The sequence below is a fragment of the Prionailurus bengalensis genome, chromosome C2, assembly GCF_016509475.1.
Source record: "Prionailurus bengalensis isolate Pbe53 chromosome C2, Fcat_Pben_1.1_paternal_pri, whole genome shotgun sequence".
Taxonomy (NCBI): Eukaryota; Metazoa; Chordata; class Mammalia; order Carnivora; family Felidae; genus Prionailurus; species Prionailurus bengalensis.
In genome coordinates this window covers 106,951,530-106,968,010 of record NC_057350.1, presented here as the reverse complement: position 1 = coordinate 106,968,010, position 16,481 = coordinate 106,951,530, and the positions used below count along the sequence as shown (strand labels likewise).

The 16,481-nt window shown below is 46.2% G+C and overlaps 1 protein-coding gene across 1 annotated transcript in view; it reads right to left on the bottom strand.

Moving 5' to 3' along the window:
* RARRES1 (retinoic acid receptor responder 1) overlaps window positions 1-6,593 on the bottom strand; it is a 57,992-nt gene extending 51,399 nt beyond the window's left edge. The window contains exon 1 of the mRNA XM_043595029.1: window positions 6,154-6,593. Coding sequence (XP_043450964.1) covers window positions 6,154-6,432 — 279 coding nt within the window. The 5' untranslated portion in view covers window positions 6,433-6,593. The remainder of the gene's footprint in view (window positions 1-6,153) is intronic.
* Between the last annotated feature and the right edge of the window lie 9,888 nt (window positions 6,594-16,481).

Here is a 16,481-nt window from a genome sequence, read left to right as displayed (position 1 = left end):
GGTGTGAGCAAGAGCTGCCATTTCTTGGGGACAGTCCCATGTCCAGCAGTGTGGTAAGTACTTGCATGAGCCCACAGCTACCCCAGAAACTGGGTGATGTAGGCAGAATAATGGCCCCCAAAGATGCCCACCTCCTAATTCCTGGAACCTGTAAATATATTACTTAACATAGCAAAGGGGACTTCACCAACCGGAGGCTTGAGGATCCTCCAGTTAAGGATCTTAAGACGGGCAGACATCCTGGATTATCCAGGTGGAATATTTGCAAGAGTTATTAGAAGCAGACAGGAATGAGGCACCTGTGTCTTCCTCTCTCTCTGACCCTCCTCTGCTCACGTTCTGTCTCTCTCTCTATCAAAAATAAACATTAAGAAAATGAAAAGAAGCAGATGGTAGTGTTGTATTCAGGAGATGCTTTGCTGCTGGCTTGGAAGATAGAAGCATGAGCCAAGAAACTGGACTAGGCAAGGACACAGATTCTCCCCTAGAGTCTCCAGAAGGAACGCAGCCCTTCCAACACCTTGATCTAGCCCAGGGAGACTCACTTGGACTTCTGACCCCCAGAATTGTAAGAGAATAAACGTGTGGAGTTTTTTAACCTACAAAGTTTGTGGGTATTTGTTACAGCAATGAAACTAGTTATAGATGTTGGGGATTCTTTTTAAGATTTTTTTTAATGTTTATTTTTGAGAGAGAGAGCGAGCGAGTGAGCAGGGAAGGGGCAGAAAGAGAGGGAGACACAGAATCCGAAGCAGGCTCCAGGCTCTGAGCTGTGAGCACAGAGCCTGACGCGGGGCTCAAACCCATGAACTGGGAGATCAAGACCTGGGCCAAAGTCTGACGCTTAACTGACTGAGCCACCCACTACTATTAGTGATTCTTTATGTGTTCTTCATGGGCAGGTCCTTTTGTGACCATAATGGTTTTACATACCCCTTGCAAACAGTTACAAGACCCCTTGATAACTTGACTTTAAGGTTAGAAACATCCTGAATAACCAAAAGAAGTCACTTAGAGTGCAGACTTGCTATGGCTACTGTTCTCAACCACTCCTGTGGGACCAGCTCTGTAAAAACTCCTTCAATTGAGGCACCACTGCAAAGGCAACTAAATGCCAAGGGTGCATGTGAGAGGATAAATCTCTAGGGTGACTCATTGTCCATACACTGAGATCAAAGGTCAGGTTGGATTTGGGACACTGTGTGTGTGTGTGTGTGTGTGTGTGTGTATTTAACATTCTGTGCCTCATTAATCAGTCATTTTAGTATTGAGAATTTATATTCTATCTCCAGCAGAACAGCCTAGGCTGTTCAAGGAAGGATGTGCAACCAAGCCAGACTCCTGGTGGTTAGGTTCATGACCCACCGCCAGTGATCTTTAAATGGGGCCGCTGCTCATAATCTGTGATCACACACATCCCTGGCTATGATACCACATGCGGCGAGACAAGTGGAAAGTGTTGTGGGATGGTAAAAAAATGTTTATGGTTCAAAAACAATTCATTACAAGCTGGTCAAAAGCATTCCTACTTACTAGCTCATCTGGGTGCAGTTGGCTTGGGTGAGTGGGGCTAAGTGCCAAAGAGGCCAAGGCCTAAGTTTATCATCTGGGCCAGATGGCCTTTCCCATCCCATGCTAAACCCAGACTCTGCAGTCAGAGCCTGCAGACCAGATGGGTGCTGTAGTGAGAGGTTGGGTGGAGACCTTGGGTACACCTGTGCCTTTTCAGCACAAGGGATGCCTGGGAAAGAAGGAGAGAGTGTATCTCTGTTTTGTGGTCTCAGGATCATTATGTTTCATTTCCCAGAGCAGGGTGAGGGCAGTGAGGAACACTATGCTCATCTTGCAAATCCCACCCGGGTTCTTTCGTGATGGCTGTAAAAGCAGTTAGGAGACTTCCTTAAGTGAAAGTATAGATTGGAAAGTGATAAAGAAAGGCTTTTCTTAGTAGAGCAAGTGCTCTCCTAAATGCCTGTGGCTCAGCCGACAGGCTCTGTGGGTGGGTACCCACAGTAGCCCAGCCTGTCTGTCCCACTGGTGGCCCGAGACTTACCAAAAGTCCATTGTTTTGCTCCCAAACTTGCTCCTGCCAGGTGTGCCTATTATCTAATTGCAAATTAACTGTCAGGTAAACTGGTGAAGCGTGGGTGTGAAATAGAAGTGTCACGTCCACAAAATCCAAGGTAAATTTGTAGAAGGAATTGATGAAGTCTCTAAAACTCTTGCTGTTGAATTGGGTGTGGGTGAGTCAAGACTGAGCAAGAAAGAAGAAAAAAGGGTAAAAGTAGAGGATTATGCGCTGTATCCTTTGCAAGTGCTCCCCTGCACTGTAAGTAAACCAAAATGAAAGACATGGGTGATCCATAACGGCTGAGTTTTCTTGTTACAGAAACTGCAAGGGGTGACAGTTAAAAGGCCCTTGCCCTGTACCAAAAAATAGGTGATTCATTTATATTTACTGATTTTAATTTGAATAGAAACATTTGGGGTATGGGCCTAACCTCCCTCCCCCAAACAAATGAACCAAGAAATGTAAGAGGGCATTCACCCTAAGTGACCAATCCTCAAACAATGGCTGATTCCTGAATGGGTGCCTTTCTCATGAAGTATGTGCACACAAAGATCTTTAAATGTCAGGGAAGGGCTGGCTGGCCTCTCATCAACTGCTAGGGGAAGTGGTCTCAGTACTTGCTGAGACTTGTCTCAGTGTAAGGGGCAGCCTCTTAAGGGGAGGGAGGAGTCAGGAGTGGGGCTGATCCAGGATATCCTGGTTATCAACCCCAAACTCTCCCACCACTCTGCACTGTGGGTAATGCTGTGCTACATGGTATCAGAAAAACAGAAGTTCCCTTGGTGGTGGAGGGTAGTGTAAAGCCAGAAAAGAGATGCCACCAGGTAGGGCAGTGAAGGAACACAAGCTGTGGTGTGTGATCTCTCCCTACAATTCGTAAACAAACCAGAATGCCTCTTTCAGCAGCTAGCATTGATTTCTTTTCAAAACTTGGCTACATTTCCTACCACAGCTATCACTGCATTTCACCACGAGAGGGCAACAGTGTTTCTAAAATGAGGGATTTTTGCAGAACTAAGAAATCACTTAGAATCCAGGAAATTTCCAGGCTAGAAGAGATCTTAAAAATCATATGGTTTACTGGCTTTCACAATCTTCTTAGCTGAAACCAAAATCAAGAATTTCATTCTCCATAATGACCTAGTTCATACATGTATATTTGAAACACATTTTAGATACTATTTACTCTTACTTTCACAACACACTCCAGTAGTCTGTATTCTAAACAATTTTGTCAAAACATCTACAATCTACTACACTGATTTCTTAACCCACTATGGGGGCCATTATTTTGAAAACTCCTGACTTGGTCCCTGCTTCTCATCTTACAAAGGGGTGCAGGAACCTCATGGGTGGAGAGGGCTCCCTACTGGCTACACTTCTCACACATACCCAGCCACCTGCTCACCCTGGGCTCAGTCATGGATGAGGGACATTGTGTAGCAAGTGAGCACTCACTCTGGAAATGCACTGATTGAATCAAGAATGCAGACCCGTTTTGGGGATCTACTATTTTTTACTTCTTGTCCATACTATGACTGTTCTTGTAATTAAAGCAGAAATTCCTTAAGCCACTATGCTGAAAGTTCCATGCAGGTGGTTGGTGTCTGTGCTCCTCATTCAGGTAGCTGAGACACTGCTTCAAAACTGAGTGAATCTCAAAGAGGGTTTCCCCAATGACCCCAGCCCAATCTGAATTGGGGCCATAATGTGTAGCCCAGTGTCTGGCGCATAGTAAGTGCTCAACAAATAACTCAAAGATAAATGGATAACCCTCAGACAGTATAATGATAACTCACATTTTTATACTTTACCACTGGTACTTGTATCATCTTATAGAAAGAACTCTTAAAAATTGCCTAGCATGGTCGGCAGAACATGGATTATTTCCACTCCAAATGAGGGTATAACCAGAGAAGACATGATCTTTCTTCTCTAGGTTGTGTGGCTCACTGGAGGTAAAACAGGGGCTAGAATACGGGTTCCCTACAACACCACACCAACTGGTCACCCACATTCTGGAAAGGCAACCCATGGCAGCTCCCCAGTAGAAACAGCACACACACTCGAGCCGCCCCCTGCTCTGCTTCTGCTACCCCGCAGGATTCTGGCAGGCCACTGCCACAAATTTAAGATACACTTTGCCCCTGGCTGCCTTGATCACCCTTGAAAGGGGGGGGGGGGTCTGTCTTCACTTAGTGGTGATGTTTCGAGGTGGCAGAGGAATGGAGGGAAAATTTCACCAAATTGCTGGGAAAAACTGAAAACACTTTAGCCTCTGGAAATTCTTGGCCCTGAAAGTCACTGAGCTCACTTTCCTGGCTCCTTGATTTAAAAACACTTGTGGGGCTCCTGGGTGGCTCAGTCGGTTAAGCATCAGATAGGCTCAGGTCATGAACTGGTGGTTCGTGAGTTCGAGCCCTGCATTAGGCTCTGTGCTGACAACTCAGAGCCTGGAGCCTCCTTTGGGTTGATTCTGTGTCTCCCTCTCTCTCTGTTCCTCCCCCACTTGCACTCTTTCTCTCTCTCAAAAATAAAGATTAAAAAAAATTTTTTTAAACATGTATAACCATTTTCAGAAGAAATGTAAAGGTAAACCAAATGACAATAGGAAGTTATCCTTTCTTAGGGTCAATGCCCTGGATTCCCCTACTTGTTAACTCTTCCTCCCCCATCTCATGCATATCTGCCTCTAATGTGTTGATTTACTCCCCCACCGGTTTTTTGTTTGTTTTCGTCAAAAGGAGAATCTCCTTAAAATTCAGGAACGTTATACTATTACTGATGAAAAACACTGAGTTCTTTGTGGAAGAGAAGAGGAATTTTTACTTAACTCACTTGTGTTTTGAGAGCTTAGTTTATTTTGTGAAAGATGCCAAGTATTTAATCTTTCTTTCAAGGGGATGACTAAATGCATACAAAAGCAAAGTGTTATTATTTAGCTTTTATGGTTTTGGAAGGAAGAAAATAATTCCTGAATTTGAAAACCGAGCTTGGTTTTCTGTAAGGAACCCTTTTCAATGAAAACCAGGGAGCAAATCTTCAGGGACAGTCTTGTTGGGCTCTGGGAGGTGGCTACTTGGATAGAAAGTTCTCAAGCTCTGTTTCTGCACTTCTCTGTTGGACTAGTAAAACTGAACAACTTTCTCCCTGAGCCAGTAAGGATTGTCAAAACAGGTGAGGAGAGTAGGTTGCCTTTTTCTAGGAAAAATTTTATTTCAGCGGTCAATAAATTTAACAACCTCAGGTACAAGATTAAGTCTTTGACGAACCAAGGCTGAGTTTCCAAAATGTCCTCTCCACCTCTGTATCTGACACCAAGTCTAGAGCAATCTAGAACAAAAATCCTACTGCCACTCTTTAGAACTAATTTATAGGAACTCCCGGGTGGCTCAGTCGGTTAGGTCGTTAAGGGTCATGCTCTTGGTTTCAGCTCACGTCATGATCTCATGGTTCCTACAGCCAGAGCCTGGAAATTAGCAACCAAATAACGAGCTGCCAAATTCTCATTCACTGCATTCACAGGGAAAACAGCTCTGGTGCACTCACTCCCCTTAAAGCAGACGCCAGTATTACCAAGGTTTCTGCCCAGGCCAACGCGTAAATTCCAACCACATTATCCTGAAGCCCTTGCAGGGTCGCCTGCAATTAAAAGGCACTCCGTCCACGGTCCGCAGGGGAACTGGCATAGTTTTTGGAAATCCCGCCCAGGACTTCTGCTGGGTCCATGGTGGGCCGCGCAGCGACCACCCCCTTCACAACCACCTCTGGGTACTCCCAGACAAGATCCAGCCTTGCCTTTGGGGCCTGTTCTTCAGTTTCCCCATGCACCTCTTTCCCAGGAATGGTAGCTGCCCTGTAAAAAAAATCTATGGTCTCATAAATGCCGAAAGGGCCACCCAGCTTTCTGCGAACTGCGCACAACCACGGACCGCTCCACGGCCTGAACGCTTCGCGGCCGCTGATCTCCCCCAACGCCGTACTCCTCACAGACCCACTCTCGGATCCGCCGCTGGGCGGGCAGGCGCGCACAGAAGTGTCACTGCCCCCACGGTGCGCCGCCGCGTGGCGCCAGCACTTACCCTGGCGCGGCCCTCCAGCACGTCGGCCAGCACGCGCAGGGTGCTGGGCGAGCCCGCGCGGAAGTTGACGAAGTGCAGCGCCGCGCGCGCCGCCTGCTCCAGGAGTCCGCGCGGGAGCTCCGAGTCCCGGCGCCGAAGGGAGTCCTCGGGCTCCCCGGCCCCCGCGGGTGCCGCCGCCACCCCTTGCAGGGCGAGCGACAGCAGCAGCGCGAGCGGCAGAACCGCGGCGCGCGGGCGCCTGGTCCCAGAGGCGGGCGGCGGTTGCAGGCGGGGCGGCATGGACGCGGGCGGGCGCGGCGTTCGACGGACGGGCTCCAAGTGAGCTGCGCCGGCGCTCAAGGAAATAAGGCCGCGGCGGGCCACTCCCCTCCGCCTTCGGGGCGGCCCGCTGCCCGGAGCCCGGGCCCGTGCCCGGCCGCGCCCTCTCGGCGCCGCTTCCAGCCCCTGGGCCCCTCCGCCCCACCCCACTCCGCCCGGGCCCCAGCTTCCCGGCTCGATGCCGGGACGCGGCGGCGCCTCAGCGGCGCGGGGCCGGGGATGTCCAGCCCCGGCTGCGCTAGCAGGGGACGAGGGGGGCAATGGAGACTCCTTCCCCGAGGGAGCACGACTTGCCCGCCGCCACCCTGCGCCGTGCCCCCAGCCCAGTCCGTGTGCCGGCTTCTCTCCTCTGCAGTTGCTGCGATTTCGAAACCCTTTGGGTTTTAGAGAGAACCTGCTTCAGTTCTCCAAGGCTTGGAACTTCGGTTTCGCACACAGTGAAATTGGGGGCCATGGAGAGAAGTGGGAGAGACGCAGCCAGCATTGATGGGGGTCCCTGTGGCACAGTGACGTTGGAACTGGGACAGGTCTTCAGAAAGCTGGGGCTGGAGAGGAGGTTGTAAGTGGTCAGCAGGACCTTCACCCCCTGGTCATTGCGGGGGTGGGGGTGGTTCAGGTGTAGACTCAGGCCCCTATTTGGGTGAGTGAGTCATGAATTGTTGGTGAGGTCTTGGAGGGAAGCTGCTCCTCTAGAGAGCGAGCCCTCCCCTTGCTGCGCCTTTGAGAGGAAGCCTGTAGCCCCAGAAGGTGCTGGTGCGATCTTGCCACCCTCAGGAAAGTAGGCATCAGGGTGAAGACAACTGCGGGGGGGGGGGGGGGCGGGGAGGCAGGAATGAGGCATGGAAAGAAATCAAGTCCTTGGAGATGATTTCAAGGTGAAATGAAGTCCTGCTGACTCAAGACCCACCTGAAGCCTGCCCTAGCTCTAGACTTTAGAGTTTTAAGAACCAATAAACCAAATGTATTGTTTAAGCCAACTTGAGCATGATTTTGTTATAACAGTTGAAGAATTCCTAATTTTTCTGCTAAGGCGGATACAACTAGCAGGAACCAAAGTTATAAGGCTGCCGTGTGTGTGTGTGTGTGTGTGTGTGTGTGTGTGTGTGTGTGTGTGTAAGGGGTCTGCTTGTGCCAGCACTGGAGGACAGTCTGGGACTACCTCAGCTACTCCCTACCTTGAGAAGACCCTATTGGCAGATCCCACCAACTTTGGGCTGAGCCAGCTGGTGAAGGTTAAGCTGGTTAAGGCCAGGCTGGTCCTTAAGGAGTGACAGCTCCCAGGCTGGAAAATGGTCAGCTCCAGTCTCTCAGGCTCTTCTCTAAGAAGAGCAGATCAGGAGGAGTGGGAGGGGAGAAAAGACCCTGCAGGAGGAGAAGGAATCCGCTAGAGACTTGAACCTGGACCATGGCGAAAAGTCCCATCCTGAAGCACTGGGATGGATGGACTGTTTTGTAAAGGCCTGAGTACTCTTTATTGACAACTTAGTTTTCTCCCTGTCCCTCACCCCTGATATCACCAGTTGCAAGCATCCCCCCACAGATGAAATCAATGATTAGAAAGCACAGATGATATCAATTATTAGGAAAATGATGAAAACATTTCCTATTCATACATGAGTGAGGCCACAGAATGTAACACCACAACTCCTTTCTGGACATTTGCGCAGAATGTCTAGGACAATTGGAAACTGCTAACAGTGGTTGCCTCTGCAAGAGGGAGCTGGGGGTGGGAGGGGTTTATTCTAACTGCAAGTCTTTGGTTCTTTGCCATCATCTCTTGCTGGTAGTGCAACAGTGGGGAGCTTGGACTTGGAGCCAGACCCCCAGCTTCACTAGTGTGAGCTGCGGCGTGACTCAACTGCTCTGCACTTTTGCGGTGCCTCCTAATGATTTGCATCTGCTAATATCTGTACGTACATAAAGCGCTTCCAACGGTGCTAGGCACACAGTAATGGCTATGTGCGTGATTGTACTCTTTAGCCTTCTTAACCTATTATTAGAGCTATTAGCAAGCCAGAAAATGTGATTCTATATCCCTTTTCTGTTCTCTTCAGCAGGTGAAAGTGAAGGGAGGTGGGATTGGGAGGAGTATATGGATAATCAATCCTTGACTACTGAAAGCTGTTTAACCAAAGCTCAGGTGTGACTGAGATGATCCTTTTCTCTGAGCCTTGGAACCAGGGACACTTGTGAAGAAAGTGTGGGTCACCTGGTTCCCTGGGTCTGCATCTTGCATGCTCTAAGGTGACGTTAGTTTTTGTTTCAGTTAAGCCCTATAGATCTTTACATTTCCCATGCTATGTCCCCAGGCCTGTAATGTAATAATTGTCCTAAAATCCCTGGAGGAAAGCACTTTGCTGGTCAAGGAAAGAAAAGAAGCCCTTCTCGACAGTGAGCTGTTTGCATACAACATTTGGCTTTCTGATCTCTCCCTTGAAGATACCTAGGACTCAGGGAGAAATTCATTGTCCTCAGCATGGGCCCATAAGCTACCTGATGCTCACACCGGCTGCAGCAAGTTTCCAGAGATGGGAACAAGACCCAGGGCTTGAAGCATCACACCTACACCCCACCAGATCCTCAGTAGCCAGGCAGAGGGCACCCTCAGTGCCAAGGGCTCTAAAATGCAGGTCTGGGTTGGGATGGCTGTGATAGGTTTCTGAATTAAGGAGAGAGCCTTTCTAGCTTGAACTAGTAAGAATGAATTCTTTGAGGGGCGCCTGGGTGGCGCAGTCGGTTGGGCGTCCGACTTCAGCCAGGTCACGATCTCGCGGTCTGTGAGTTCTGGGCTGATGGCTCAGAGCCTGGAGCCTGTTTCCGATTCTGTGTCTCCCTCTCTCTCTGCCCCTCCCCCGTTCATGCCCTGTCTCTCTCTGTCCCAAAAATAAATAAAGACGTTAAAAAAAAAAAGAATGAATTCTTTGAGATGCAGAACTGGAGATAAGGTTCTTTCTATAAAAGATGTGAGGGGCCTCTGGCGCTTTCTCAGCCTTAGCGCCATCTTCTTGGAAACCTCTGCACCATGAGAGCCAAGTGGAGGAAGAAGTAAATGCGCAGGCTGAAGTGTAAAAGAAGAAAGATGAGGTAGAATTCTGAGTAAACCGCTAGCTTGTACACCCATGGAGCCACAGGAGCAGAAATAAGGAAAGCCAGATGCCAGGGACACTGGTACCAATTGTTGGACTACACGCCTACTTTCTAGAACTTGATTCGGTGGATCTAGAACATCCATTGCCATCTATTTGCAACCACCACCTTTGAGAGACTTGCCTTGCTCATACCAAAACAGTCCCTTTTGATCCTTTGTTTTGGACCTGTGACCTCTGGGACTAATTCTGTTTTCATTTGTGGTTGAATGTGACCCACGTACAATAAAATCCACTCTTCTGTCTTAGCTGGAGAAAAAATAAAATAAAAAAAAATAAAAAGGTGGTGCCTGTGTGGCTTAGTTGGTTGAGTGTCTGACTCTTGATTTTAGCTCAGGTCCTGATCTCACAGTTTGTGAGTTCAAGCCCTGCACTGGGCTCTGCACTGACAGGTGTGGAACCTGCTTGGGATTCTCTCCCTCCCTCTCTATTTGCCCCTCCCTTGCTTGCTCTCTCTCTCTCTCAAAATAAATAAATAAACTTTAAAAACTAAAAAAAATAAAAGAGATGTGATATAAAATAGAGTAGTTGCATTTATTACTGTCACCAAGGAAAGATTTCACATGACATAGTTTAGTTAAAGACTGAAATTGATATGTCTGGAAGCCTCCAAATCCAAGTGGGTAAGGTAACCAGCACCATCCAAAATAACTTCAGAGTGAAAAGGTTTCTCTATTTGCATTGTCTAATATGGGAGCCATTAGTTATGCGTAGTTACCACGTGTTTGAAATGTGGTTAGTGCAACTGAAGAATGAATTTTTAATTTTATGTAATTTTAATTGATTTAAATATATATAGCCACTTGTGGCTGATTACCATACTAGACAGCACAGTTACAGACAACTGACTTCACTACAGGGTTGATTTGGGGAAAGAGGGAAAATAATATTTTGGGGAGTTGTGTTTCAGATATGATGCTACATGCTTTCTGTAACAGAATTACCTCCTTCAATCTCCACAGTTTAGAGGACTAAACCGTAAGCCAGAGAGAGGTTACACGATTTGCCCAAGGTCTCATTACCAGCAAGGGTTAGGAAAGGGGTCCACACTCAGGTGTGGCCCATTGTTTCTCCAAGCACTATTTTGTACATTCCACAACCAGAGACTCAAGGTGGAGGGGTTTGGATTACATAAACAAAACAAAAAGCCTAAAGAATGATGGGAAAATATGACTTTGTGGTCAGAGGAGTTGGGATTATTTTGTTTTCAGAGAAGAATACTGAAGGAGCCACTCAATCTTCAGTGTGAAATTCAAAGATCATTTTTTTAGAGGGGAGTAGTGGGTTGTCTCTGTTACCACTAGTGAAAGCTTCCTTTTATTCTGGTTTTTCTTGGTTCTGATGTGTGGACATTTCTCTTATATCCCAGTGAGCTTGGCTAGACTTCAGGCCCCTAGGAGGAACTCAACAGCTTGGGCCTTAGGATGTTGTATGAGGAGCATTTGGGATGGCCAGAAACTGGTGGCATCTAAAGAAAATAAAAAGCATCAAGCTTCCTATATTCAAATTATTTGGTGATTGCAACACTGGTTGTTAGCTAAGGTACATAGTGAGTGGGGACAACCTATTTGCCTGACCACTCTTGATTTGGCGTCACTGCAGCATTTGCGCAGATTAATAGAACTGTTAGGACGTTCTCTGTTCCACTTACCGTGAGTATGAAACAATTCTTTTAAAATCCACCATGTGTTCACAGTTAAAACTGAAAGTAATTTAGATGGTGTGGCTTTGAGAAAAATTTCTTCTTTTGAAAAGATTTGACAAGCCCATTTTGACACAAAATTGCCAACAGATGTTTTTAAAAATGTAATGACACGAACGTGGTCAGTACCCAAGGTATTGGATTTTGCAATTTTCCAAATAAGTCCTCATTTTTGCATGTAATGCTAGTTAGGAATGCAACATCTTTATAGATCGATTATACATTTTCTAATGAATTTTGCTTGGCATTTTGTCCTTCCATCAATCACTTAGGACAGGATATTTGCCATTCCAAGAATGAATTAACATTCTACTTGATTTATAAACTGTGATGTAAAATAAATGACAAGTTGGGACTGTTTTAATTTTCCAAGCAAAAGATATTTAAGTAAAGCTTGAAATTGTAAAGTTTATTCTTTCTTGAGAAGATGCTATATTCATTACAGAGTGAAATAAAGAATTTTAAAGGTTTTTTTTTCCCCTGGCAGTACTACTTAGGATTTTATGTTTTTCAAAGAAAAATCCCTAGTAATTGTTCATATTTGTATACCATGAACTCTCTGGAGTGATCGATTTTTGAAACTCTGTTTATGATGCTAGTGCTCACGACTAAACTTCATAGAGTATGTTATCAGGGCCAACTAAAACCAATTCCGCATACCGCAGAGGACTGCATCTGCCCACATATGGCAGCCTAGATAACAGGACAATGTGTTAGAAAACCCACATTGTATTTTTTTCCCTTCTCACCATTCTTTCCACAGAGTACATGACAGGGCATGTGTCTAATAGTAAGAACAGAATACTGATACAGTAAATCACCTGACTGATAAATAGATGACACAATCGCCTAGACAACTTATGTATAAGCAGACGTCAGGCAAGTACCTTGCAATGTAATGACGCAGTAGGGGTAGCTTCAAGTTGGGAAGTTCTCCCAGAAAAGTTGCATTTGTGGTGGGTTTAGAAGAGTCAGCAAGTTGTGAGAACATCAAGTTGGGGGACTGTTCCAGGCAGAAGGGGTGGCCTGAATGAATTGTAGGGAAGCCCAAGCTCAGGACAGCAGTGACGCTGACTGGGATGGTGCCAGCGGCTACCTGAGGTAAAGGAAAAAGGCAGAAGACCCTGAAGCCCAGAAAGAGGCATTTTGTTCTTAGAGGTTCCCCCAGAAGTTTCCACATGCCTAGGCTGAGAAGAATGCACAGTACACAGGGGTTCCTGGGTGGCTCAGTCAGTGAAGGGTCCAACTCTTGATTTCTGCTCAGGTCATGATCTCGTATTTGTGAGTTGAGCCCTGAGTAGGGCTCTGTGCTGGCAGTGTGGAGCCTGCTCGGGGTTCTCTCTCTATGCCCCTCCCCCGCTCTCCCACAGTCTCTCCCTCACAAGCTTTCTCTCTCTCTCTCTCTCAAAATAAATAAACATTAAAAGAAAATTTTTAAAAATTACAAATAAAAGAATCCACAGTGCACAAAGTGAGTTAGATTATATGAACATTATTTTTTGGAAATAACTAGTTCAAAAATGGTTTTCACTGGTAAATAACAGAAATGATCAGACTTTAGGATAAGCAGACACTATTATGGACTATGGGCTATTATTTTGAGAGAGAGAGAGAGAGCATGAGCAGGGGAGGGGCAGAGAGAGACAGAGAGACAGAGAGAGAGAGAGAGAGAGAGAGAGAGAGAGAGAGAATCCCAAACAGGCTCCATGCTGTCAGTGCAGAGCCTGATGTGGGGCTCTATCTCATGAACCAGGAGATCATGACCTGAGCTGAAATCAAGGGATGCTCCACCAACAGAGCCACCCAGGCACCTCTCTACCTTTTGATTCTTAAAGGACTTAAAGTACAGAAGAGTGCAGAGGGTTCTGGTCTGAGAGGCAGGAGGAAAGACTTCTAGCCCAGCTCAGCCACCCTAACTGGCCTCAGCCTCTTCTGTATAAGATGCTGGTTTGGGGGTAAATTAGATGATAATCAGAAGGAAGAACCAGTTTGGAACACTGTGATTATACTCTCCTTTAGCTGTGCCTCCCCATTGCAGAGAGGCTTGCTGCATTGTCCTTCCTTTGGACTAATCTCAGTGACATCTTCCCACCCTCTACAAGAAGCCCTGTGCTCTCTCCCCAGCATGCAGGTATCATACACGGACTTATTACCTATTTTATTTTATTTTATTATTATTTTATACTTCAGTAGTTCCTTTTTATTTACTCTACATTTTATTTATTTTTCAGCTTTTTTGGGGTTTTAAAAAATCCAAACAAAAAAAGACTGATAGTTTAATTTTTATGCCTATTTTCTGAATTAAATGAGACAATCAAATGTTTGAAATTTGATAAATGAGATGGCTCATGTTTTAGATTGTGAGTAAAGCAATGTGGCAGTCAGGATGGGCTAGGGTATGCTGCAATAATGAACAATGCGTCAGTCTCAGGACTTAAAACAGCAAAGGTGTATTGTGTTGCTCTCACTACCACTCCATCACAGGTTGGCTGGGGGCTGGCCTGTATCACTTGTTCCAGGGAGCAGGTGAAGGAATAGCCTCTTTGGGAGCATTGCTCCTTGCTGTGGTGGAGGGGAAAAGGAGCAAGGGGAATCGTGCTCAGGCTCTTAAAATTCCTGTCACATTTTATTGGCCAAAGCATGTCATGTGGCCATGCCTAAGTTCTTCAGGGGGTGGGAAGGTACAATATCATTACGTTTCCCAGGAAGTGGCAAGCTGGAAATATTTGGAACAGCACAAAGGTCTGCCACAACAGTAATTATTAGGCAAGGCCCTACTTACTCATAAGTCTTTTTGTATGTCATCTTAGTCTGCTAGGGCTGCCATAACAAAGCAGCACAGACTGGGTGGACTGAACAGCAGAAATTAATTTTCTCACAACTCTCGGGCTAGAAGTCTGAAATTAAGGTCCTGGCAGAGTTGGTTTCATGTGAGGCCTCTCTCCTTGGTTTGCAGATAGCCACTTTTGCTGTCTCTTCACGTGGTCTTCCCACTGTGTGTGTCTGTCTTAATCTCCTCTTTTTATAGGTACACCAGTCATAGTGGATTAAGGCCTGCCCTAATGACTTCATTTTACCTGAATTACCTATTTAAAGGTCCTATCTCCAAATATAGTCAGAAGTACTCGGGGTTAGGACTTCAACATGAATTTGGTGGGGACACAATTCAGCCCATAATAGATATGATATTAAAACTGGGGCCTGTCTCACTGAGTAAGGCTATAACAATGACGGGAATATGCAAAACTTTTCAGTGCATTTTATCCCTATACTTGGGGCCAAAACTCTAATGAGATCAATTTTTGTAAATAAATCATTTTTTGCTATAACTTTCAAGACAGATAAAAAGACATGTTGTGATTAGAATAATAAAAAAATAACATTAAGACTACAAATTTAATTACAGGTCTGTGGAGGGTTTCCCTGATTCATCTCCTACCCTAAACTCTCTGAATTTATTACATAGTTCAGAATCCTGATTTAACTTTTTACTGGCTTAAACAAATTTTTTTTTAGTGTTTATTTATTTTTGAGAGAGAAAGAGACAAAGCATGAACAAGGGAGGGGCAGAGAGAGAGAGAGAGAGTCATAGAACCTGAAACAGGCTCCCGGCTCTGAGCTGTCAGCAGGGCTGGAACCCACAAACTGTGAAATCATGACCTGAGCTGAAGCCAGATGCTTAACCGACTGAGCCACCCAGGTGCCCCTTCTTTTTATTGGCTTTAATGGGTCTCTTGTGAAATGTATTAGAAAGCCATAGAACGATTGCTCTTATTGAATACATCCCTGCTATTGGACAATGACTTAGGCTAGTGGTTCTCAAACCTGTATATGTATCAGAATCCCAGTAGGTCCAGGATGGGCCTGAGGCTTTGCACTTCTGACCAGTTCCCAGGGATGCTGATGCTGCTGGTACTACCCAGGGATCAGACTTCAAACACCACTGGTTCAGGAAGTTGCAGTTGACATGATGGAGAACTACCTTTGTATACTTCTCATCTCTGAGTGCCTGGGTGGGGGATGCCTGGAGGCAACCTGGTTAGTGTAGGTACACTCGTTGGCACCTTCCAGGCATGGGCTGACATGGGCTGAGCAAGACAGTCAGAACTGTCAATTGTCTAACCAGGACTAGCTGTTTTGTATTTCTTCATTGCAACACAAGCCATATATTACCCACTCTGCACAAGGCTGCTTCCTCTTAGCCCACTCTTCAATCATTTTGTTTTTGTTTTTAGAACACAGGGGCCTGCGTTAAAGAACATTCTTTTTAATAGTTATGTCAATTCCACCAAAGTCTTGAGAAAAAAAAAGACCCGATCCTTTTTCCATGTCCAACTGTGCTGCTTTTCTTAAAGGAAAATCTCCTGGGCTCAATGTTAACTGTGACCACCTCTGCTTTGGGAGTCACAGAGCTCCTTGCCAAGACACAGCACTACAGCCTGCACTCACTCTCAAGGTGAGTGCATCTTGAGGTGAGTGCATCAAGGACCTCTCCTTGATGTCCATGTGCCCTCCTGTTTAGGGCTGCATCCTCAGGCTGTGCCTTTAGGACTAGTGGTTTTTTTCGTTCCCTGAGAAGTGAGGTGGGGAGGTGACGAATGTATAGTGCAGAAGAGGTAGCTGGGGGAGGGGGGGGACACTGCTCTCTGCCTACCCAATATCCATTCTCCTTTTCTTCCTTACTAGCTAAACCCCAGTATTGTTCAGGATTGCAATGTGTCCATTGAGTACTGCGCCAGGGCCCTTGCAGCTGGGGTAGCTGTGTGACCTGATCCTGTCCAATGACATCCAAGGGGTTTCCACACAATGCTTCCAGGATGGCTTTTAAAAGGGGTTTGGCTTAGGGGCACCTGGGTGGCTCAGTAGGTTAAGTGTCTGACTTCGGCTCAGGTCATGATCTCCCGGTCTGTGGGTTCAAGCTCTGCATTGGGCTCTGTGTTGACAGCTCAGAGCCTGGAGCTTGCTTTGGATTCTGTGTCTCCCTCTGTCTCTACTCCTCCCCCACTCGTGCTCTCTCTCTCTCTCTCTCTGTCTCAAAAGTGAATAAACATCAAAAAAATTTTTTTAAATAAAGAGGTTTGGCTTAGCTGGGGTGTTGTTATGGACCTTTGCCCTTCACCCCTTTCTTTTTTCCTCCCTGGAATGCAGATGGTAGGCTTGGA